At 54.3% G+C, this 22,285-nt stretch overlaps 1 protein-coding gene across 3 annotated transcripts in view; it reads left to right on the plus strand.

Moving 5' to 3' along the window:
• Positions 1-20,898, plus strand: part of COQ8A (coenzyme Q8A) — a 40,991-nt gene extending 20,093 nt beyond the window's left edge. For 2 of the 3 annotated variants that reach the window (XM_066381522.1, XM_066381533.1), the window contains exons 2-15: positions 2,704-2,889; positions 5,658-6,071; positions 6,325-6,391; positions 12,092-12,166; positions 14,843-14,965; positions 17,189-17,274; positions 17,405-17,545; positions 17,876-17,957; positions 18,065-18,158; positions 18,427-18,568; positions 18,754-18,861; positions 18,948-19,046; positions 19,252-19,338; positions 19,853-20,898. In XM_066381522.1, the coding sequence (XP_066237619.1) occupies positions 2,713-2,889; positions 5,658-6,071; positions 6,325-6,391; positions 12,092-12,166; positions 14,843-14,965; positions 17,189-17,274; positions 17,405-17,545; positions 17,876-17,957; positions 18,065-18,158; positions 18,427-18,568; positions 18,754-18,861; positions 18,948-19,046; positions 19,252-19,338; positions 19,853-20,137 (1,980 nt within the window). In that variant the 5' untranslated portion in view covers positions 2,704-2,712 and the 3' untranslated portion in view covers positions 20,138-20,898. The remainder of the gene's footprint in view (positions 1-2,703; positions 2,890-5,657; positions 6,072-6,324; positions 6,392-12,091; positions 12,167-14,842; positions 14,966-17,188; positions 17,275-17,404; positions 17,546-17,875; positions 17,958-18,064; positions 18,159-18,426; positions 18,569-18,753; positions 18,862-18,947; positions 19,047-19,251; positions 19,339-19,852) is intronic. The other variant, XM_066381542.1, reaches the window with a different exon arrangement.
• The last annotated feature ends 1,387 nt before the right edge of the window (positions 20,899-22,285 follow it).

A 22,285-nucleotide genomic window follows, 5' to 3' on the forward strand; every position in this document is an offset into this window, starting at 1 on the left:
GTAAGCAGGGGGAAGGCCTGTTTCTGGGGTTCCCTGGGGCAATGGAGTATGGTGCATGGGCCTGGGTCCCCACCTTCGCCATTGCAGATCCCTGATGTTTCTTTCAGAAACCTCCCCCCTCACTGGGATTTATGGGCTTTGGTGGGCTCTTTTCCCCCTGAATTTGACGAAGTGCCTATGTGAGCTGGGAGTGGGGCCAGGGTCTGGGGAGTTGTTGGGAGCTGGCACCAGCTGCATTTGATCTCTGATTAGGTGATTTCTTCCCAGTCCCAGAATTTTGGGTATGTCTGTGGGGCTCGCCCTTGTGTATAGTCATCCAGTGCAGGAGCCCAGAGGGAGCCTGGAGTGTGAAATGGCCCCAGGTGATGGGCTGCTGGATGAGCCTTCCTACCCCTCCTTTCTCTCAAGGGTATGGTCACCTTCTAAAAGCCTTCTTGGTTTTAATTAGAGTGCAGGTGGTTCTTCGTGCCTCATCAGTGCTCTCTCCCAGTGAAGGGAGATGTGCAGATGATGACGTAACACCGTGTATACAGTGGAGCAGCCCACGGCCATGCCAGCCGAGTTGTGGACGGTACAGAGGAAAGTTCAGTGTGTTCTGAGGCTCGCTAAATTCGAATCCGTGACCAAAGTGCAACGTGAATATTGGCGCGTTTATAACAAAGCGCCACCACATAGGAATAACATTACTCAGTGGGATAAGCAGTTGAAGGAAGCTGGCAGTTTGGTGGAGAAACCCCGTTCTGGTAGGCCATCAGTCAGTGATGAGTCTGTAGAGGCTATACGGGATAGCTACCTAAGGAGCCCTAAAAAATCTGTGCGTGAGCCCACATCGAACTGCACTGAATAGGTATGAAACTGGGAGTGTTTTCTTTTTATTTGGTGCAGATTTCACATTTCTATCGTCTTTTGTTGCTTTCCTGTGACCGGTCAAAAGTGCACCATGACTTTACGGACACAGTGTAGAAACAGTTGTGTACGCTGCTTAGGCACATAGTTGATCCCTGCTGCAATCCCTGGGCTGACTGGGGCTGCTCCTCTGTGCTCAGGGCTTCAGAAGTCCCCGCAGTTCTGATTGAGGTTGTAGTCAGTGCTCTTACCTGAATGTCCAGTACACGCTTCTGTTAAGTAGTGTGATGAGAAGAAGGAATCCACGAGGTGTCTTTGTGGCTGTCCTCTCCCTCCTGCTGGCCCACACCCTGCATCTAGCCTGTATCCAGCCCTTTTCAGCTGCATGTGTTTGTTCCTGCAGGTCCCCTGCCTACAGTGCCTCCCATGCCCCTCTCCTCTCTGGTTTCTGTCTTATATCTGAGACTCTTAGCCGATTCTCGTTCTTTCCTGCCCTGTCCAGAGTGCATCTTCAGTGGAGTCTGCTGCTCCTTTTCTTTTTGTGGTTTTCCTTCAGCTCCAATTTGTTAACAGGACCTTGTCTTACCCCTCCCAGCACACAGCCCCCAGCAGGTCTTAAGATTTACTTGGATGATTGACAGCATACTCCCCGCTTTCTGAGACACTGTTGTGTACTGTGGCTTTCAGCCTCTTTGACTCTGACCTACATTAAGAAACACATTTTAGATTGTGACCCAGTAGGGAAAAAAGAGACAGAAGCTCACGTGTGTACACATGGGAAACAAGTTTCAAAAGAGCCCTACCCACAGTAACTCTGATACTTCCTTTTCTGTCCATGTCATGTTGTTGTCTTTTTTTTTCTTTTTGTACAGAGACAGAGAAAGAGTCAGAGAGAGGGATAAATAGGGACAGACAGGAACAGAGAGAGATGAGAAGCATCAATCATCAGTTTTTCGTTGCGACACCTTAGTTGTTCATTGATTGCTTTCTCATATGTGCCTTGACCGTGGGGCTACAGCAGACCAAGTAACCCCTTGCTCAAGCCAGCGACCTTGGGTCCAAGCTGGTGAGTTTTGCTCAAACCAGATGAGCTCGCGCTCAAGCTGGCAACCTCAAATCTCGAACCTGGGTCCTCCGCATCCAAGTCCGACACTCTATCCACTGCGCCACCGCCTGGTCAGGCCTGTTGTTGTTGTTTTTAATGCTGGTTTGGGTTTTCCAAATGGATTGCATTATGGTCTGGACTGCAGTTTGTAAACATTGTCTGGCTGAAGAGTTGAGTGTGAGGGGGGGGCAGGGGCTCTGGTTGTCCCTCTGTCTGTGGGTGTCTGTCATAGGCTTCACTGCACAGAGCAAGAGCAGCAGGGCAGGAACAAGCAGCCCCTGAGGGGTTTGGGATGGGCCCTGGGCCTGCAGGGCACTACTTCAGGAATAGGTGCTCCCGCATTTACAGTTTGTTCTGGAGGAAAGAGCCTTGGACTAAGTTAGCACACCTGATTCAAGTACTGATTCTGTCACTTGGTGGCTGGGAGACTTTGGGCAAACACTTGACTTCTCTGTCTCATAGGGTGTTTCATAGGGTTGCTGCAAGGCCCAGGTGAGGAAATGCCTGGTGCGTAGCTCTGACTCCTCAGAGCCCTGCATTCTGCTCAGTGCCCTGCAGTGTGGGGAGTTGCCTAGAGCCTATGTTAAGCCCTGGGCCATTTCTCTCTTTTCTCTCTCACTGGGATCAAAAGGGAGGTCATATTCGAAACAGTCACCTTCTGCCTAGAGTTTGGGGTTGTGTTGATCAATTTGAGTATGACCCTGTATGAGATGTGGCACCCTTCTGCCCTGACTTGGCCTGCTCTCTTTCAGCCCTGAAGGATGGCTGCCATGTTGGGGGATGCCATCATGGTGGTCAAAGGCCTTGCCAAGCTGACCCAGGCGGCTGTGGAAACCCACCTGCATCACTTGGGCCTCGGCGGGGAGTTCATCATGGCAGCCAGAGCACTACAGTCTACGGCTGCGGAGCAGATTGGCGTGGTCTTGGGGACGGTGCAGGTAAGGATGCCAGGCGAGGAGGGCTGCCAGTGGGATGCGGGCTGGACTTGGAGTTCTTGGTGAGACCAGGACACAGCCTGGGTGGCTGGTCTCTTTGTGACGAGGGCCAAGAGCCCACTGGTTAGTGTTCCCTGCTATCTTTCTGGGTGGGGCAGATCCCTGTGAGAGGCTGCCGAGTGACTCAAGTTTTAGTTAAGAAAGCTTCACAGAGCTGGGAAGAACCCCCAGGAGCATGCAACCCTGTGCACTTGTCCGAGCAGTAATTCACTGGCCTCACTGACTGATGCCAGGCATGGGGTACCCTTCTGGATGAAGGACACTCGCGCTCCAGGCTGAGGCCATCACGGTCTGCGGGCTTCTGGTCAGTCTTAGTTTTTAGATTCCCAGCTTCTCCCCTGCTCTTCTCTAATGGTTCAATGGAGATATGTGACTGTCTCACACTATAAAAATGGCTTTAACTTCTAGAAGTCTTCACAAACTTGTGACCTCATCTGAGCTTCACGGCTATCCTGGGAAAGAGGACAGTCCTAGGTGCTCACCTCCTTTATCAGAGGGGAGACTGAGACTAAGAAGTGTGATGCGAGGCCCATAATCTTTTTTTTACAGAGACAGAGAGTCAGAGAGAGGGATAGATAGGGACAGACAGACAGGAACAGAGAGATGAGAAGCACCAATCATCAGTTTTTCATTGTGACACCTTAGTTGTTCATTGATTACTTTCTCATATGTGCCTTGACCGTGGGCCTTCAGCAGACCGAGTAACCCCTTGCTCGAGCCAGCGACCTTGGGTCCAAGCTGGTGAGCTTTTGCTCAAACCAGATGAGCCTGCGCTCAAGCTGGCAACCTCGGGGTCTCGAACCTGGGTCCTTGGCATCCCAGTCCGACGCTCTATCTACTGCGCCACCACCTGGTCAGGCGAGGCCCGTAATTATTAAGTGACAGCACTAGATCTGCCTGTCCTCTTCCCAGTCTAAGACTCCCTAACCTTGACCTCCCTCAGTTGAGGCTGGGCTGTGGCTCTGGCCACCTCATTCGGTGCCTTTTCTAGTGAGGCACCATTGCCTACCTTTTGGGTGCTTTACCTCAGGAAGTGTGGCTGTCTAGCTCACAAGAGCTTCCCAGGAGTGAGACCGTATGTGAGAACCATACAGGCCTCTGGGGGAGGCGAGAGGGACTCCTGCCTGCTCCTCTGTCTCCTCGAACAGGCGTGGCCTGACCTCTGGAAGAGGTCATCCCCCAGGGTCATCCCCCAGGACAGTCACTCAGAGGTAGGGAGGGACTGTCCCCCACCACAAGGGAGACACTGAGTGGGCTGAGGGCCTCCACTGTGCTCGACTCTTCCCTGTGCCTCCTTTTCTCTATGGGGATGGAGGGCCAGATGCTCCAGAAACCTCTCCCTCCAGCTCCTCCAGGGATCTTTTCACTCCTTCATTCAGCAGACACCGAGTCTGGTCCATGGAGGCACAGGGGCCCCTCGCGGCCTGTGGGGCCTCACAGCCACATACACAGGTTACAGTAATGCAGGCCAGGTTGCTGTCACGGGAGGCAGGGGCTGAGGGGGCCTCTGCTGTGGTTCTCAGGGACTCCGCCTCAGTCCCCTCACCCCAGGGCTTCCCGGCCGTCTGGAGAGGTGCCCAGAGAATCCAGTACAATTTTATTTCTGCTCTGAGAAAAGTACTGTCGGTCTGCCAGCAGGGTAGGCCTTGCTTGGAGCCTCTGCTCCACCCCTGGCTGGCTGATGGGCTTTACCAGGTTACTTCAGCTTTCTCAGCCTCAGTTTCCCATTTGTGAAATGAGAGTCAGAGCCAGGTCTCTCTCCTGGAGGCAGTCTTCTCCCTTTAGACCCTGCAGTACTGTCCATTTACAGCCAAGGAGAGGGGGCCACAGCCCACGGCCGTGTGCTGAGCCACGGCAGCTCTGTGTGTGTGGACTCCCATTTCAGTGGGACAGAATCCAGGCCACTGACCTCCCTTCAGAGTCAGCGCTGTTCCTATTATAGCCTCCTCAGCACCAATTCCCGGGCCCTGTGTGTGGCCCCACATAATTCTGTGACTGGGGGGAGGGGATCCTATTTTCAGATGAGGAAGTAGCAGAGAAAGGTCAGCAACTCACTCAAGGTCATTCAGGGTTCAAAAGTAGAAAGAACCTGGGCCCAAAGGTCAGGTCTTGGCATCTGTTACAAGGAAAATGTACCTCCAACTCCCAAGGACAGCCAGGCAGTTGTGGTTGTGGCAAGCCACCCAGTGAGAGCCTCTTAAAGACATGCAGGGCTGACCATAGAGCTGTGTCTTTGGCGAGGCCCTGGCCTGGGGGGGTGCAGTGTCCCGGTCACACGCTGCCCTTGCCGGTCTGTGGTTATGCCCTGACTTCTTGAAGGCCTCCTGTCTTTTGCCCTGGTTCACCCTCCCCAAAGTCCTGGAGGCTTGTCTTTAGCCTGATTAGCAGGTGAGGATCTTGTTTGGGATGGTGGTTACTCTCCTGGTCCCAGCTGGGCATCTAGCGGGTTCTTACCATGTGGCTTACCTGGGACCACACAGCAGAGCCCTGGTAGAAATAGGACCAGCATCTGGTCTGCTGGCTCCTGGGCTGGGAAGGTGCTGGTCACCTTTGGAACTGACTATAGGGCTGGGAGTAGCATGATAGTTCCCTCTGGGAGTCCTGGAGGGCAGAACCGTGGTGGTGTGCTTCCCTGTGCAGGTGGGGTTGGACACAGAGGGCACTGCCTGGCGGGCCTCTTGCACCTCTCACAGCAGCTTTTGTTCCTGCAGGGTCAGGGGAAGCATGAGGAGCCCTATGCTGCCGAGAGCTTTGATGACCCAGAATCAGAGTTCCACTTCTCAGGGCCAGGGGCTAAGGGCGCTGCCGCAGATTTCTCTGCAGCCCCCTCCCAAAACCGGCCGTCGTCCCCACCCCAGGATCACGCTGATAGCACGGGCCCAGCTCCTGCCTACGTCGACAGTGGACCCTTCAGGGAAGCTGGACTCCCAGGCCAGGCTGCCTCTCCTCTGGGCAGGGTGAATGGGAGGCTCTTTGTGGACACCAGAGCCCCCTTCTCTACCTCTGGCCTTCAGCGAAGGTTCTTCCACCAGGACCAGTCCCCCGTGGGGGGCCTCACAGCCGAGGACATTGAGAAGGCCCGTCAGGCCAAGGCTCGCCCTGAGAGCAAGCCCCACAAACAGATGGTGTGTCTGGAAGGGCCCCCTGGAGCGGGCCCGGTGGGGTGGTTCCCACAGTGGTGCTGGTGACAGGCCCCCTCAGGGACGGTGTGGTCTGGAGGTTTCAGGACCACGGAGGCCTCTCCCTGGTCGAGTGTGCTGCCAGGCAGAGCTGCTGCCTTCAGGGTTGGAGAGGGCACGTGGGGCAGCACGGGCCCCTGAAGGCTGGGCCTGTCCCCGTTTGCTTGTTCCCTGAGGTCTCTCTCTGTTCTCCCTCTAGCTCAGTGAGCGGGCTCGGGAGCGGAAAGTGCCAGTTACACGGATTGGGCGGCTGGCCAACTTTGGAGGTAAGGTGGTTGAGTGTCCGCCTTACCCTGTGCCACCTACCCTGCCTTGGCATTCCAGTCCTGGCCTAGTGGGGCTGGGGCTGCCCTCAGGCCTGAATGGAGGTGGAGGAGGGTGGGGCCCACAGGTGTTCTGGAGAGTGTGATAGCAGTTCTTGGCTGTTTCCCATGGGTGGATGATATTTACTGCATTCCACTCTGCCTCAGCTCACCCCCGACAATCTATAGCTTTGCTTCTCAGGCCACATTTGGGGGGGAGTGTCTGCAGCACCTGCTTTGCCTATTGTCTTAGCCTCAGTGCTCTCAGCCCCTGTGGAGGCCTCTGCAGGAGGAGGCCCGGGAGCGAGGAGATGTTTCTTACTTGGTCTGTTTGGCTCCTAGACAGAGTTTTTGCTGCTAGTATCAGCCATTTGGGGACCCAGTTTTTGGGTTCCCAGAGGCCTGCTGGGCATCAATAATAACAGGTATAAGGCCCTGAGCCACTGTCATTTCAAGTCTATTTTAAGATGCTGTCAAGTGATGGGCTTTATTTGTCCTTTAGTTTGGGGGCTTGAGTAGCCATTGAGCCCAGCACACCTGTGTGCTCTTTTATCAGAGTTGAAGGATCATTTTATAGTGAATATTTACAGCAGTTACATCTGCCTTTATGACATTGTGTTGTCACATCTCTTGCTTATTTGCTGACTTAAGACGTACCCGTTGAAAGCACCAGGTCCTCTGTAATGGTATACTTTTAGACAGAGTAGAGTGAGACCACATGTCTCTAAAGCTCAGCTGTCCTCAGTAGGTTCTGCAGACAGTACAGTTCATGAACTGTTCACATGTGATCCTTGGGCAAGTGGTTATTTGCAAGGCTGTGTATAACAGAGGTCCGACTGGTTTGTGATGATTCCAGTGCTGAGTGGTCACGAATGCTCATGATCGGGTGTCTGTTTGCCTTTTCCTTTGCTTGGGCTAGGAAAACAGGGAGGGACAGTGAAGAAACAGGAAGAGATGAGGACATTTAGATTCAGTGTAGAAAGGATTTTGAAATACGATACTTAAATCATAGGCTAATGAGGAAATAGTGGGTCAGGAATGAAGAGGAGAGAGACTGGACTCTTGGGACTCTTACCATTTTTAAAAGGGAAAAGATTAAGGGACCCTCACTCCCAGAAAAATACTTTGCTTTAAAAAGTAGTTTATGAGACTCCTTTGGGTTTCTTAGTAGATACAGTAAGTAATATAAGCACGTTTTCTTTTAGGTTAGAAGACAGGCATTGCTTAGGTTGAAAAGCAAAGCCAATGGCTATTTTTGCTTCATTTCCTGAAGATTCAGATACACCTGGGTGTACTGTTGCTATATTAGCAACAAATGGGCATAGTTTCGTTATTTTTAAATTTTGCCAAGTAAGGAAATTTAAGAAAAAAACTACCATCAAGTATTACCATCATTTTATTGATCTTTTCAAAAGGGTATTTTAGCAATGCAAAAGTACAAAGGATATGTATTCCCAAGTTAAAGGGTAGTAAATTGAGTAGCCAAGTTTTGTAATAGATTCAACTCCATCGTCTTTGTGCCCAGACACTGATGGAGACCCTGCAAGGGCTTGCCAGGGGCCTTGCAGAGTCATTCTTCAGTGGTGACGCCATTGGACCCCTTGGCTAGGGCAGAGGTGTCAGGACAGTAGGGCTAAGAGTGTTTGTGCCTCCTGTGGCAGCACTGTATTCTGTGACCTCCTGGCACAATGACCCTTTGATGACTTGTCTGAAGTCAGGCTTTCTCCTCACAAACATTGACCGATAAGGCAGTCGGTTTTCATTGAGGTTGTGGAAACCAGAGGTCCGAGGGTTGACGGGTTGTGTTCGAGGCCGATTTTGCTCTAGCCTCCCCCTCGCCGGGTGGCACAGAGTAACAGCAGTTTCATTGCCTGATTTCCTGAGGACACACGCTGTTCTTCCAGTTCCCAGGACTCTTCCAGGTGCTGTCTGAGGCAGCCAGGAGGGCGCGCCGTCAGACCAAGAGAAGTCTCCTGCCTTGGCAGGCCTGTGGGAGCAGGGTTTCTGCTTTTCCAGAAGCAAGCTGAAAAGAGGGTTCTGTGTATGTTTTTCCGTCTTAGAAATTCTATGAGGGCAGTTATCATCTCCAGGTGCGATGAGGAAGCTGAGCCACAGTTGCCAGTTGCCCAGGGCCAGATGCTTATTTGTGACAGCACTGGGACCAGAGCCCAGGAAGCCTCTGTCAGAAATGGCAGTCTGAGCCTGCTGCCCTGTCCCCTGAAGCCAGCACAGGGGGTGTATTAGGGCCTCCCCTCCCCTCGTGGCCCAGTTCTGAGCATGGAGGGCCAGTTCTAGAGAACCTGCGAGAACACAATACAGGGAGCTTCCTCCCTCACGCCTTCCTGGTGCCTTTTCCTCCTGTGCTGTGGGCTGCAGCCTCCTCCCCAGGGCCCCCCCTTCTCCCAGGGCTGGGGGTGGCACAGAAACTGGGCTCTATTACTAAGGCTTCAGGAGCACCTGCAAGCAGAGGGCAGTATCCTCGCCCAGTGCCTCTTCTGGGTGGACTTTCTGCTCATATCAGGATTGTTCATGGGCTCATAAAGCAAGGGCTTAGCTGTCTGGTGCACAGCATATGTGCGAGTGCCCTGGTGGGCATCTTGTTTGTTGCTGCTCATTTGCCCTGTTATTGCGCAGAAACTCCGAGCCTTGTTGGCTACCATGCCTGCAGTTCCACAGGAACATTCTTTACTTCCTGCTCTGGGGCACCTTTCCCCAAGCCTCCTTACGAATGATGCTCTTTGTTAGGAGTTTTATTTTTTCCTTTTCTTAATCCCTGGTGCTCATCTGGGCCGAAGCCCGGTGGCTGCTCCAGGGAGGGCTGCATTGGGCTCTGGTGACTTCCAGAGGGACTTCAGGGAGGCAGGGGCCGGGCTGGGGGCGTAGACTCCCAGAGCATAGCTCCCCAGTCGGGGATGCTGTCCCAGGGGCTGCAGCCTGGGGGACAGCCCTGCTCCCTGTGGGTGCCTGCCCTCCCCCTGCCCATATTTCTCGACTGTCACCCCTCCATTTGTGAGGGAAATGGGAAATGTCAGGAACTTTCTTGGAAGGCGCTGATGCCTTCTCATGGGCTAAGATAGAGGCTCTTTCTCCTCCAGAACTCCTAGCAGACTGCGTGGCCAGGCTGGGCCTGGGTATGGGTCAGAACATGCAGAGGTGTGCTGTTCTGAGGGCTGCTGGCTGCTGATGTGGGGCCCATGGGTCACAGGAGACAGAGAGGGAGCGAACATAGGCTCTTGGGCGCCCTCACCAGGACCAGGTGAGTCCAAGGCAGAGCCATAGTCTTCCAGTGACTGCCTCCGGGTACCACCCAGTTCTGACAGGACCAGTTGGGTCCTACCCTTCCCTCTCAGCAAGGTTCTGGGAGTCGATTTAAGCTTGCTCAGTCAGGGATGGTGGGAGAGCCAGTGTTTTCTCAGGTCAGTAGAGTAGGCGATCCTGAGGCCAAGGTCAGGGCTGCTGGGCCTGCTGTCACTGCCTGGGCAGCCCTGGGGAGCCTGTTGACAGCACCTCAGGCCTGGCCCTGGGCTACTCCTGAGTAAGCTTGTTGTGGGCCACAGGAGCCTGAGGCCTCCTTTGTAGAATGAACATTCTGTCTTGTTTAATGACAGGTCCTTGGCCTTGGAGAGCTTTGACTCTGACCTACAGCCTAGAGATGGCCAAGAACAATTTGACAAGGCATCTGAGGGGGCCAGCAGGAGGAGTTGGGGGTGCATGGGCCTGCACCCTGCTTCCCCACAGCTGTGGTGTCTGTTCCCAGTGGCCAGGCTGGATAACTCCTGATGTCATCTGCCTCTTTTGTTGTTTTGTCTTTGGACTTGATCTAGGCAGAGGAAAATCTAGATGCAGAGAGACATTGAGGAGACTTACAAGAGTTTGGAGGTTAACATCATTTATTTTGCTGTCAGATAGTGTGCTGGGTGGGGCAGTGGTGGGCAGAGAGCTAATGTTTAATTGGGGATGGGACTCCCAGCTCAGGGCCCAGTGACCTCCAAAGGGAAAACAGGTCCTGGCACCTGTACCCTAGTTCCCAGGATGTCTTTGGTGGGCCCTGGGGTTACCCTGAGGGCCATTTCAGATGACTCTGGCTTCTTCCTGTGGTTGCCAGAGGTTGGCTTTTTGTGCCCCTGTACTGTCCCCTGCACCAGCCACCAGCCACATGGGGTGTTGAGCACTTAAAATGTGGCTGGTCCAAACTGGGACTTACTCAGGGTAAAATACACACTGGATTTTGAAAGCTTAGTATAAAAAGAAGTAAAATATCTCTAATAGTTTTTATATTGAGTACTTATTGAAATGATAATATTTTGGATATACTAGGTTAAATAAAATATATGATTAGAATTCATTTCACTTCTTTTTGTTTTTCTATGTAGCTACCAGAAAATTTAAAATTATGCTTGTGGCCGACATTGTGTTTCTTTTGGACAGCACTGGTCTACCCGTTCTGATTAGGAGAAATGGTAACAGCAAACACTTCTATAGCAGTGCCTTGTGCTGGGCCCTGTTGGGGGCACTCCTCATCAGTTGTTTTGTGTCCACAGTGACCTCTGAGGCAGGAAGTTTTTTATTTATTATAAAAGTAATATATAATCATTTAGAAAATTTAGAAGACATGGAAGAAGTGTGTTCAGGTTTCCTTTCCCAGCGCGAGTCCACCCTCTTTGGGAACGGGGTGGGTGGGAGGGGGCTGCTGTTCCCTTGGCCCCGCCCCGAGCTGTCTCAGAGGCCCGCTGACCTTGGGGCCTCTGTAGTGTCTTCCATGGGTCTTCGCTGTCCCTTCTGCTGTGGTCAGTGTGCTCAACCACATCTTCATTCTCTCTAATGGGTGTCCCTCATGCCCCGCCCCATCCAGCTAGAACTGTATAGAATGTAGAGGAAATAGGCCCCCAGCCAGGCTTCTGGGCTCTGTGTGGTCTCCGTGGCACTTGCTGGGCTCCTCAGCCTCTCTTGGACAGTCGGAGTTATCTACTTCTCTACTTCCCTGCCTCTGGATATGGGAGGCGTTGGTGAACTCTGATTTAGAAGAATGCAAGGGCGGCTGGGGAGGGGGGAGGAGTGCGGGTTGGTACCCCCTGTCCCGAGACCACTGTCGGTGTCTGAGTGCGGGCTGCAGCTAGAGTTCCTGTGAGTCCTCCTGGCTTTGACTGGGGTCACCAACCTTTTGCTTTTACTAAATGTGGTGACTCCAACGACTGCTTTATATTACTGTAGTGAGGCCTTTCCTTCCAGTTGCGTGAACTAAATTAGAGAATTCTAAAGAATTGGAGGCCCTTCGCATACTCTGCAGTGGGTGGCTGTTCCAAGGGGGTGCCCCATTCCTGGCCCCCGTCTTTGACTTTCTGGGTCTTCCCTGCGTGTTTCCCAGTTGTAGGTAGTCTTGATGTGGATTTTTGTGTCCTGGGAGCCTGCACATGAGCAAAGGTGTCGGGGTCGGGTAGATAACATTTTTTACTGAAAGCACCTGCCTTGAGCCAGATCCTCTGTGAGAACAACAGATGTGTGTATCCCACCTTTTTGGTCTCCCCTTTCAAAATGTCTGCAGTGTCCTGAGGGTTCCTGTGGAGCTGAGGTGGGTAGGTGAGTGTGGGGGCCTGTGGCTGTAGGCCAGGAAGCAGCAGCCGGTTCCTATGTGAATGTCCAGTGCTTTCTATGTCCTCCTTGCAGGTCTGGCTGTGGGTCTGGGCTTTGGAGCACTGGCTGAAGTTGCCAAGAAGACCCTCCGCCCTGAGGACCCCTCAGGTGAGCTGGGCCCTTGACTGTAGGGCAGGGTGAGCCTGGAAGCTGAACCTGTCGCCCCACCCACACCTGTGTTCTGGGAGTGTGGGCCTTGTGGGCTGCCTCCCATCCGCCTCTTGGGGCGCATTCACCTTGTGCTCTGGGGAAATGGCATCCTTGGGGATGGCTCGAAGGTCGCTCTGCACGCCCCCCATCCTGGCCTGCTCTGGCTTACCCTGCCTTCCCTCTGCTCCAGTGGCGGGCGTGTCTGCGCTCCCCCAGTGGAGCAGAGGTTTTGGTCCTGCCCCTGCCCCTGCTCTCCAGAGCTGCTGGGGCCTGTTGGCATGGCTGGCTGAGAGGTGTAGATGCCAGTGGGACAAACCCCACAAGGCCATGAAATCTCTGTCCCCTGTCCCCCAGGGTCAGCCAAGGGTAGGTCAGAACAGTCCCCCCAGGAGATGTCAGCTTATTCCAGTATCTGATACTTTCTCTCCCTTCCATGGGAACCCCCCAGTGATACCCCACTGTAGCTCTGGCTGTCATCTGAGGGCTGGGCTCCTCTGGGGGCACTGAGGGAGACTGCCAGTCATGTAGGTGGCCCCTGTCTTCACCCATAAGACCCTCGAGGGGGATCAAGGGGCCTCCCAGAGAGAAGGCACCAGTCTGTCCCCACAGCCTGAATATAGGGGACACAGGGCACCGTGTGTGTCCTTGGAAGGGGCAGGAGAACAGAGGGTTTAGCAAGGGTATTTTTAGTGTTGGTGTGGAGATGCTTTGGAAATGAAGTCTGGTGTTCTCTGGAACAAGAAGTCACCCGCCCCTAGGCAGAACTCCCTCCTACCGCCTCCCCTCCTCCCCCAAGCTGGCTATGCTCTGTCCCACCATGTCCAAGCAGGGTAGAAGCTAGAACTGGTTTCAGGGTTACAGCTGGTGTCCTTTGTCAGGGAAGCAGTGACCCTAGCTGGGGTCAAGGGGCTCAAGAACGATGGTGGGATGGCCCTGGGCAGCCCCCAAGCTCTGCTCCCTGGGACTCTGTGGCCTGGACAATGCTGACCAGCCAGGCCAGCTCTGCCCTGGAAGAGTCTCTCCTGAGTTGGGGTTATTCCTACCTGCCCCTGGGCCCCTTGGTCCCCCTGGCTCCCCCTGGCTATTCTCAGGACCAGCCATGTCCAAGCTGGCGACTTAGCCACGGGAGTGATCTGGGGACCCTTCTTGGCCCAGCCATCCTGGAGTGGCCCTACTCAGGGCTACAGCTCCCCTGACCTGCCCCCGCCCCATCTGACCACAGCTCAGTCTCTACCCATAGAGCTAGTATCTCTGACCCTCCCAGGTCTGTCTGGGGCCTGGGAGTGAGCCTGATCCCTACCTAAGCCTAACAGGGCTGCCCTGAGATGTGGGCCATTTGCATGTTGTCTTTGGGGCTTCTCTTCTGCAAACTAAATGGCCCCAGGGCTTTCCATTCTCACATCCCCCTGCACCCACCCTGGTCTGTCAGAGGCAGGCTGAACATGTCTCTGGGGTAGTAGGAAGTGGCCTGCAAGCCACCTCTCCTGTTCCCTCTTTGGGGGCCTAGCTGACTGAGTGCTGGGCCAGGCCGGTGGTGGTGCAGGCTGAGAGTGTGGGGCACAGAAGTGGGCTCCCAGGACAGCAGGCAGGAAAAGCACCGAGTCACAGGCTGGAAGTCAGCAGGAAGGGTGCTGAGCAGGCCTCTCCCCCTGGGACATGGGCAGACTCAGGGTTTTGGCGGGGCGCAGAGCGTCCTGCCCTTGGGCTGCTCTGGCTGTGCAGCTACCCTGCTGGCTCCACTACAGCCTTGTCTAGTCACTGCTGCCCACAGTAGTACCCCACGTGTACTGGAAAAGGTCATCTGCACCCCTGCGGTCACTGCACAACACCAGGGCCAGTCCCCAGGGCGCTGCAGGGACCTCTGGGCAGAGGGGAGAGGAAGACACAGCAGGCAAATGCTGTCCTTGACCCTGAGTCCCCCCCAGGATGGCGCTCTTACTGCAGCCAGTTGGCCCTGTGAATGTGCAGTGACTCCAGGGTGCTGGTGATCTTTGTTCTGTACGCTGGGGTGGGGTTTGGTGAGGGACAATGATTTAGCAGTCCTCGCCTGGGGCACTGTGGATTGGATACCTCCACATCCCTCCCTCCTAGTGCCTGTCCCCTTTAGTGTGACCTCTGCAGGCCCCAGGGATTAATGGGGAGGCCCTGCCTCCCTCTCCGCCGCCCCCTGCGGGTGTGGTGGGAGCTGTTGAGGTGCTGCTGAGGTCAGGCCTCAGACCAGGGTGTTCTGGAGGGCCTGCAGCACAGGAAGGTGGGTGTGGGACAGAGCTAACTGCACTGTGGGCTCTGTGGACGCCCTGGAGGAGGGTTGTGAGCCGAGCTCCCAGCAGTCTCTGTGTTGGGCTTTTTCATATCGCACTCATAGATCCACCCACCCTGACGTTACTGTCCCTGTATTTACCAAGGATGATCGGAGATGGTTATGGTTCGCCCAAGGCACACAGCCAGTTGATGGTGGGCAGGTTGCACGAGGCTTCCTGAGCCCCATCTGCCCATGGGGTCCTCAGGCCCTGTACCCACCTAAATGCCATCTCTTTGGGGCCACTTGGGGGCCCTGTCTGCCCCCTCTTGACACTTGGGTGAGGCCACCAGGCATCCCAGGGAGGGGGTGGGTGACCTGGCTTGTGCCCACAGGGAAGAAGGCCGTGCTGGACTCTAGCCCCTTCCTGTCTGAGGCCAATGCGGAGCGCATCGTGAGCACGCTGTGCAAGGTGCGCGGGGCGGCGCTCAAGCTGGGCCAGATGCTGAGCATCCAGGGTGAGTGGGGCCCCTGCCCGCTGTGTGGACTTGTGGGCGGCGCTGCGCTTCAGCCCAGCATGGGAGGCCTGGGGTAGGGTCTGCTCACTGGCTCCTCTTGCTTGGATTCTGGTGGTGCCCAGCCTGGGATGTTCAAAAAGTGTCTTGAACTGGAGCCCACAGTTGTTTTTCTTCCTGGGTGTTTTGAGATAGAGATTTTGGCTTCTCAAAAGTTGGTGAGTCTGGCTGCTGCCCCCCATCCCATGTTGGCTGGAGGGAGCTGGAAGGGGGGTCCACAGGCCTGTCACAGTGTGATGCTGGGGACAAGGGGCACATGGCCCCGAGGTGGGAAAGCTGCAGAAAGACAGCTGATCAGTAGGCTTGCTGGGTGTGGCCCCAGCAGCAGAGCAGAGGGTCGGGAAGCCTCAGGGCTTCCAGTGGTGCCCCCACACTCCTGTAGGAGTGCCCTGTGCCCCCAGTGGGGACATTTGAAAGTGAGATCCTCTCACTTGCAGTTAAGACTTGTTGAATTAGCCAAGTGTCAGGCAGGAGGTAGCACTCAGGGGCAGGCTGGGGTGCAGACTTGTCTGTGGGTGTGCAGACTTGGAGCGGTTTGTATTTGAAGTCTTTTGATGCACACACACCCTGATTCCAGGAGTTCCTCTCTAGTGACTCATCTTAAGGGAAGCCTAAGGGGTATGGTCAGGGATTTGTGCAAGAGAGCTTTATCGCAGGATTCATCCTCATCTCAAATTTAGTCAGCCTGACCAGGCAGTGGCACAGTGAAGGGAGCGTCGGACTGGGATGCAGAGGACCCAGGTTCGAGACCCCGAGGTCGCCAGCTTGAGCGCGGGCTCATGTGGTTTGAGCAAAAGCTCACCAGCTTGGACCCAAGGTCGTTGGCTCGAGCAAGGGGTTACTCGGTCTGCTGAAGGCCCACGGTCAAGGCACATACAAGAAAGCAATCAATGAACAACTAAGGTGTCGCAATGCGCAACGAAAAACTAATGATTGATGCTTCTCATCTCTCTCTGTTTCCCTGTCTATCCCTCTCTCTGACTCTATCTCTGTAAAAACAAAAAACAAACAAAAAAAAACCCAGATTCCCTCTGTTACATCCATCTAAGACTCACTCGTGCAGCTTGTCTCGGTCACGTGATATATTTATCCGTCCCACCCTAAAGGCCGGTCCGTGAAAATATTTTCTGACGTTAAACCGGTCCGTCGCCCAAAAAAGGTTGGGGACCACTGCTCTAAAGTGATAAAAAGTATAAATACATAAGCCAGTAAGCCGTTTATCATCAATTATGCTGTATTTTACGTAACTGCATGTGCTGGACTTCTATAGAACTGGTTTGCTTCCACTGGCATCACCACAAACACGTGGCTAATACACTGTGCTGCCAGGTTAGGACAGCTCTGATGTCACTAGGTTTCAGGAATTTCTTGTAGCTGTATTATGATCTGTCCCATGGGGTCATTGACAGTGATGTCATTTGGGCACGACTGTTAACAAGCTGAAGCAGGCAGCAGTCGGGCTGCAGGATGGCACTTGTGTGGGGGAGTTTAGACTCGCTAACAGCACTGGTTCAGGATAGTATAGAATACTGCTCAACAGATTGAGAAAGTGCTCCTAAGAGTGCACTGCCTGAGGAGAGCGGGCCAGGACAGCCTCCACGCAGTGTGACTATTACGGAAAAAGCAGAAAAAGGGTCAGAAAGAAACAGTTCTCTACAGGTGGTCACACTATGGGTGCTTTTAACATTTTACTGTACCTTATTTCCTAAATTTGTTCTTCTATAATCATAAAAAGCTATGCCTGTTATTTCTAAGCAGCCTACCCTCTCAGGTCACTGGGCGAGTCCAGAGAGCCCTGCCACCCCACGCTGCGTCATGTCAGCGCCTGGGCCCCACAGGTCCACCCAGTGCCCTGGTGGGGGAGGGCATGAGGGGTGGGGGCAGCTGTCTCAGGTCCGGTGGTTGCCTCAGTGCCCCAGGGGTGTGTGCACCCAGGTCAGGGTCCTGTGTGCCAGGTGGGAAAAGGCTGCCAGGGTGGGAGGAGGAATCCGAGGCTGGGCCTGTGCCTTGTTCTCTGAACCTGCTGTTCCAGCAAGTGGGAGGGCAGAGCCACATGTCCCAGGAGCCCACACTGGCAGCATGGCTGAGGTGGCTGCTTTGTTCCTGGCCTGGGCTCCTTCCTCGTAGGGATCAGCCCTCTGCTCTGACTTCTCTGCTGCCTTCCAGATGATGCCTTCATCAACCCCCATCTGGCGAAGATTTTTGAGCGAGTGCGGCAGAGCGCAGACTTCATGCCGCTGAAACAGATGACGGTGAGGCCGGGGTGCCTGAGGTCTGGGTACTCCTGCAGGGGAGCTGTGGGGCCTCGTGGAGAGGCGGGCTGTGGGCATGTCTCAGGTGGCGGGGCTGTGCTTACAGGCCCTCCCTGGCCTCTCCCTCCAGAAAACTCTCAACAGTGACCTGGGCCCCAATTGGCGGGACAAGCTGGAGTACTTTGAGGAGCGGCCCTTTGCAGCTGCCTCCATTGGGCAGGTGCACCTGGCCCGAATGAAGGGTGGGCGTGAGGTGGCCATGAAGATCCAGGTAGGTGTCTGGTGCGTGCCCTTGTCCCCTGGGGACTGCAGAGGGCAGAGCCAGGGCCCTGTAGCGGGGCCATTGTGTCGGCCCTCAGGCCTGGTCTGCAGTGTGCTGAGTGGCTGTAGGAGGCAGGACAGCCTGCCAGCAAGCTCGATTTGGGTGGGGCAAGGACGGGGCAGTCACTGTTTGCTTTGGGTCTGAGCACGTGGCTGTTCCAGGGGATGGGATAGGAGGGAGAGGTAGACAGCTGTGGGAAGCAGGCAGTGGGGAAAGTGGGGGACCCCTACTAGGGCCCTGCTCAGCCCACCCAGGACACCCCTTCTGCTTCCCCTGCAGTACCCTGGCGTGGCCCAGAGCATCAACAGTGACGTCAACAACCTCATGGCTGTGCTGAACATGAGCAACATGCTTCCGGAAGGTGAGGCTGCCGGCTGGTCAATAGCAGGCATTTGGGGTGGCCTCTGGGCACCGGAGGGGGCCTTTCTGGGGAGCCCCACACACCTGATGCCCTCCTCCCCTGTCCAGGCCTGTTCCCTGAGCACCTGATCGATGTGCTAAGGCGGGAGCTGGCCCTTGAGTGTGACTACCAGCGAGAGGCTGCCTGTGCCAAGAAGTTCAGGTATAGCTGCTGGCTGGACATCTGTGCTGGGCCGCTGGGCTCTGGGCCACTGGCCGGTTGCTCCCCCCAGCGGGAGATGGAAGGGGCTGTTTTCAGGCAGTCTGTGGGGCAGGATGGCTGTGTCAGGGACTGGGGCCACAGCCACATCCTGCCCCTGGCAAAGCAGGGCTCTCCACACAATGGGCTCAGTTCTGTGTTCCCCCGTGTATCCACAAGTGGGTGTGGGGAGGTTCTGGGCACGGGGTGTGACCTCCCAGCCCCCCTGCAGGGAGCTACTGAAGGACCACCCCTTCTTCTACGTGCCTGAGATTGTGGACGAGCTCTGCAGCCCCCACGTGCTGACCACAGAGCTGGTGTCTGGCTTCCCCTTGGACCAGGCAGAGGGGCTGAGCCAGGAGATCCGGAATGAGGTGTGTCTGCTGCTGGCCTTGGAGGCTCCAGGTGCTGCCTGTGTGGCCAAAGGGGCTGCTGTGTCCTCCCCACCCTCCATGTGGTACTCATAGACGTCACCTGCTAGAAGGTGGGGCTGGGTAGGAGATGAGAGGGCTCCCCAGTTTCAGACTCTCGGGTTACCAGGCCACCCCACCTGCCCCAGATCTGCTACAACATCCTGGTCCTGTGCCTGAGGGAGCTGTTCGAGTTCCACTTCATGCAGACAGACCCCAACTGGTCCAACTTCTTTTACGATCCTCAGCTGCACAAGGTGAGACCCTGGGTGGGGCCACATGCAGGGGGCCCGATGGCTCTGCTGGAGCAAGGGCTCCAAGGTCTGATGATCTCAGCCCCCAGTTGCAGAGCTTCTCTGGTATGACCCCTTCCCAGGTGGCTCTCCTGGACTTCGGGGCCACTCGGGAGTTTGACAGGTCCTTCACTGACATCTACATCCAGGTAGGGCTGGGGGCAGGGCCTTGACCCATGTGATCCTGAGGCTGGAGTGGGATGTGTGGGGCCTGGGGAAGGAGATGGACCAGTCCTTTGTCTGTGCTCAGTCTGGGGACCGGGTGAGGCCAGAGATCCGGAGGAATAGTAAGGAAGTGGGGGTTGGGGCTGGGGGTGGTTCCTGGGTCGCACATGGTGCCTCCTGCACCCGCAGATCATCAGGGCTGCTGCGGACAGGGACAGAGAGGCTGTGCTGAAGAAATCCATCGAGATGAAGTTCCTCACTGGCTATGAGGTCAAGGTGAGTCCTGGGAACACGAGTCCCTCAGGTCTGCTTCTCCCACTGCAGCTCCCAGGGGCCTGAGGGGCCATCTGCCTTCCGTTTGTGTGGGGAGGGGGACAGTGGACTCCTTTGTCCTTTGAAGTTGCAAGCACGACCTTGGCCCCAGGCCTCAGGGGGGCTGGATGGGATGGCAAAGGCCCAGTGCTACTGGGAGGTGAGGAGAGCGTGGGCCATCCCTGCAGCTCCGTAAACACGGGCAGGCCAGTGTTCCTGTCACACAGAAACCACCACTTCCCCTGACAGCGGGCAGGGCGGAAGGAGACCCGGCTGTCAGTGGGAGTGCAGACTCCGAACCCAGGGCCTTGAGCCAGGCCCCGCCCTCCTATCTCTGCACCCCTCCTGGGCCGAGTTTACGCTCCAGTTACCATTATTTAAGCTGGTTAAAAAATGAAACACTTGCCCACCTCTCTTCACAACTTACAAATCAAGCTTTTGGGGGCGCCCAGGACTGATTCCCTTCCTCCTCCTCCAGGCCATGGAAGACGCCCACCTGGACGCCATCCTCATCCTGGGGGAGGCCTTTGCCTCGGAGGAGCCTTTTGACTTCGGCACCCAGAGCACCACGGAGAAGATCCATAGCCTGATCCCCATCATGCTGAAGCACCGGCTCATCCCGCCCCCCGAGGAGACCTACTCGCTGCACAGGAAGATGGGGGGCTCCTTCCTCATCTGCTCCAAGCTGAAGGCCAAGTTCCCCTGCAAGACCATGTTCGAGGCAGCCTACAGCAACTACTGCAAGAGGCAGGCCAAGCAGTAGCCACTCAGTGCGAGCTCTCCGCTCTTATGCCGCTGAAACTCGGAGGAAGCTGGTGGTGGCGACGCTCTGTTTAGACCCTGTGCCCAAGGAGGGGATGCTGCTTGGAGCCCCATTGCCAGCATGTACCCCAGTTTTTACTGCTAAGGGAGTGTAGGGTGAGGTGTGCAAGAATGAAAATGAAACCCCAACTACTCTCAGAACCTAACAGTTGTTTATCTAAAGATTATTTCCTTTTCTTCATTAGGTTTTACCTAATGTGAATGTTAACCAGAACGAGAGACCACTATTCCCTTTAAATCCCTGCTACCAAAAAAAAAAAAAAAAAAAGCGCCTTTTTGGATGTTACTGAATGTGTATACGAGGTTTGTGTGTTTCTAGAATGAGATTTGTGTTTTCTGCCCTTTTCGTCTCCAGCGTCTAACCTGCAGCTGGGAGAGGTCGGATCTGAGCAGTGCCAACAAGTACTATTCAGCCAAGTAAGGCTCGTGCCGACTCTTGCCAGGGCCTGTACTTTTTGAGAACTGCTGCCTCTATGGCAGGGTCAGGAACAGCGGAGAGGAGAGGTGTGACAGCTCATGTCTTCTAGCCCGTGCCAGAGGACAGGGGGACCTTGTTCCCCCTCCAGGCCCAGGGGCCCCTGTGGAAGGACATGAATGTGTAGATGTCACCTGGTTAGTCCTGAAGGTTCTTCACAGGCACTGTTTTTGTAAAATTCTTGTAATTGTCTAATTTACTTGTTTCAATAAAAACAGACCCTCATACCACTGTGGCATTAATTCTTTCACCCGTAAAGGGTTCTAAGCCGGTGATGAGAGGCCCGAGGTCAGTGCCACCCCCCCTTCCTGTCTCCTGCATAGTTTGTACATGTTCCCAGCATGAGGCTCTGGGTGCCTGAGCCTGGACAGCTTAGCCCACATTCATCGTCAAAGAAAGAGAGATGTGGGGAGGAGGAAAGAGAGGGGAAGAGACAGTCCCCATCACCACCCAGACGCAGACCTGAGCTGAGAGGAAAGAGGAGCCACAGCAGAGGGACGCTTCCCAAAAAGGGGCTTTTCCTGGACGGGCAGAACTAGGTGATGATGCATATTGAACATTCAGGTGGAGGCCCTGCAGACTGTAAATGCCCTGAAAATTTCACTAGGGGTGAAGTAACCTGGAGAGATTGCACTAGTCTAAATAGGTTCTCATATAGGTTTTAAGAGTTCTTAAAGAAAAATCTTTCTACAATTTTGGATTGATGAGTGACAGACACGCTGGGTTCTGGGACAGGATGGCGGGGTTCTGGCAGTCTCTGTGACAGCTGCTACCCCTTGAAGGTTAGCCCCGGTGCCCAGCACCCCCTGCCAATCCCTTGTCAACATTTCATCCAGAAGCTGCATAATACGCATTGTTTTCACATGCACATGGAGCATTCTCCACAAGAGATCACAGACTAAGCCACAAAACTAGAAATCAACTATAGGAAGAAAACTAGAAAAATAATATGTGGATACTAAACCACAGGCTCCTCCTGTACAACCGATGAGGATCAAATCAAAGAGGAAATAAACTTACCTTAAACAAATGAAAACACAAGTTTTCAAGTTTATGGAATACAACAAAAGCAGCTCTAAGGGAATTTCATAGTTATACAGGCCTACCTCAAAAATCACACTCGACACCAAAAGAAACTAGAAAAAGAACAAACCCAAAGTAAACGAAAGAATATAGTTAAGATTGCAGCAGAAATTTAAATAGAAATTTAAAAAACAATAAAATCAATAAAACAGAGCTAATTCTTTAAAAGATAAAGATAAGTAAGGCCTGGCCTGTGGTGGCGCAGTGAATAAAGCACTCCACTTGGAATGCTGAGGTCACCACCGGTTTGAAACCCTGTGCTTGCCTGGTCAAGGCACATATGGGAGTTGATGCTTCCTGCTCCTCCCTCCCTCCCTCCCTCCCTCCCCTCTCTCTCTCTCTCTCTAAAATGAATAAGTAATAAAAAAAAAAAGATAAATGTGAAAACTTAGTGAAGCTCATCAAGGAAAAAAAGTCCAAATAAAATTATAAATGAAAGAGAAATTACAACCTATACCACCAAAGTACAAAGAATAAAGACTGCTGTGAATAATTACATGCCAACGAAGTTGACAATCTATAAGAAATATT

The sequence above is a fragment of the Saccopteryx leptura genome, chromosome 1 (assembly GCF_036850995.1).
Source record: "Saccopteryx leptura isolate mSacLep1 chromosome 1, mSacLep1_pri_phased_curated, whole genome shotgun sequence".
Taxonomy (NCBI): domain Eukaryota; kingdom Metazoa; phylum Chordata; class Mammalia; order Chiroptera; family Emballonuridae; genus Saccopteryx; species Saccopteryx leptura.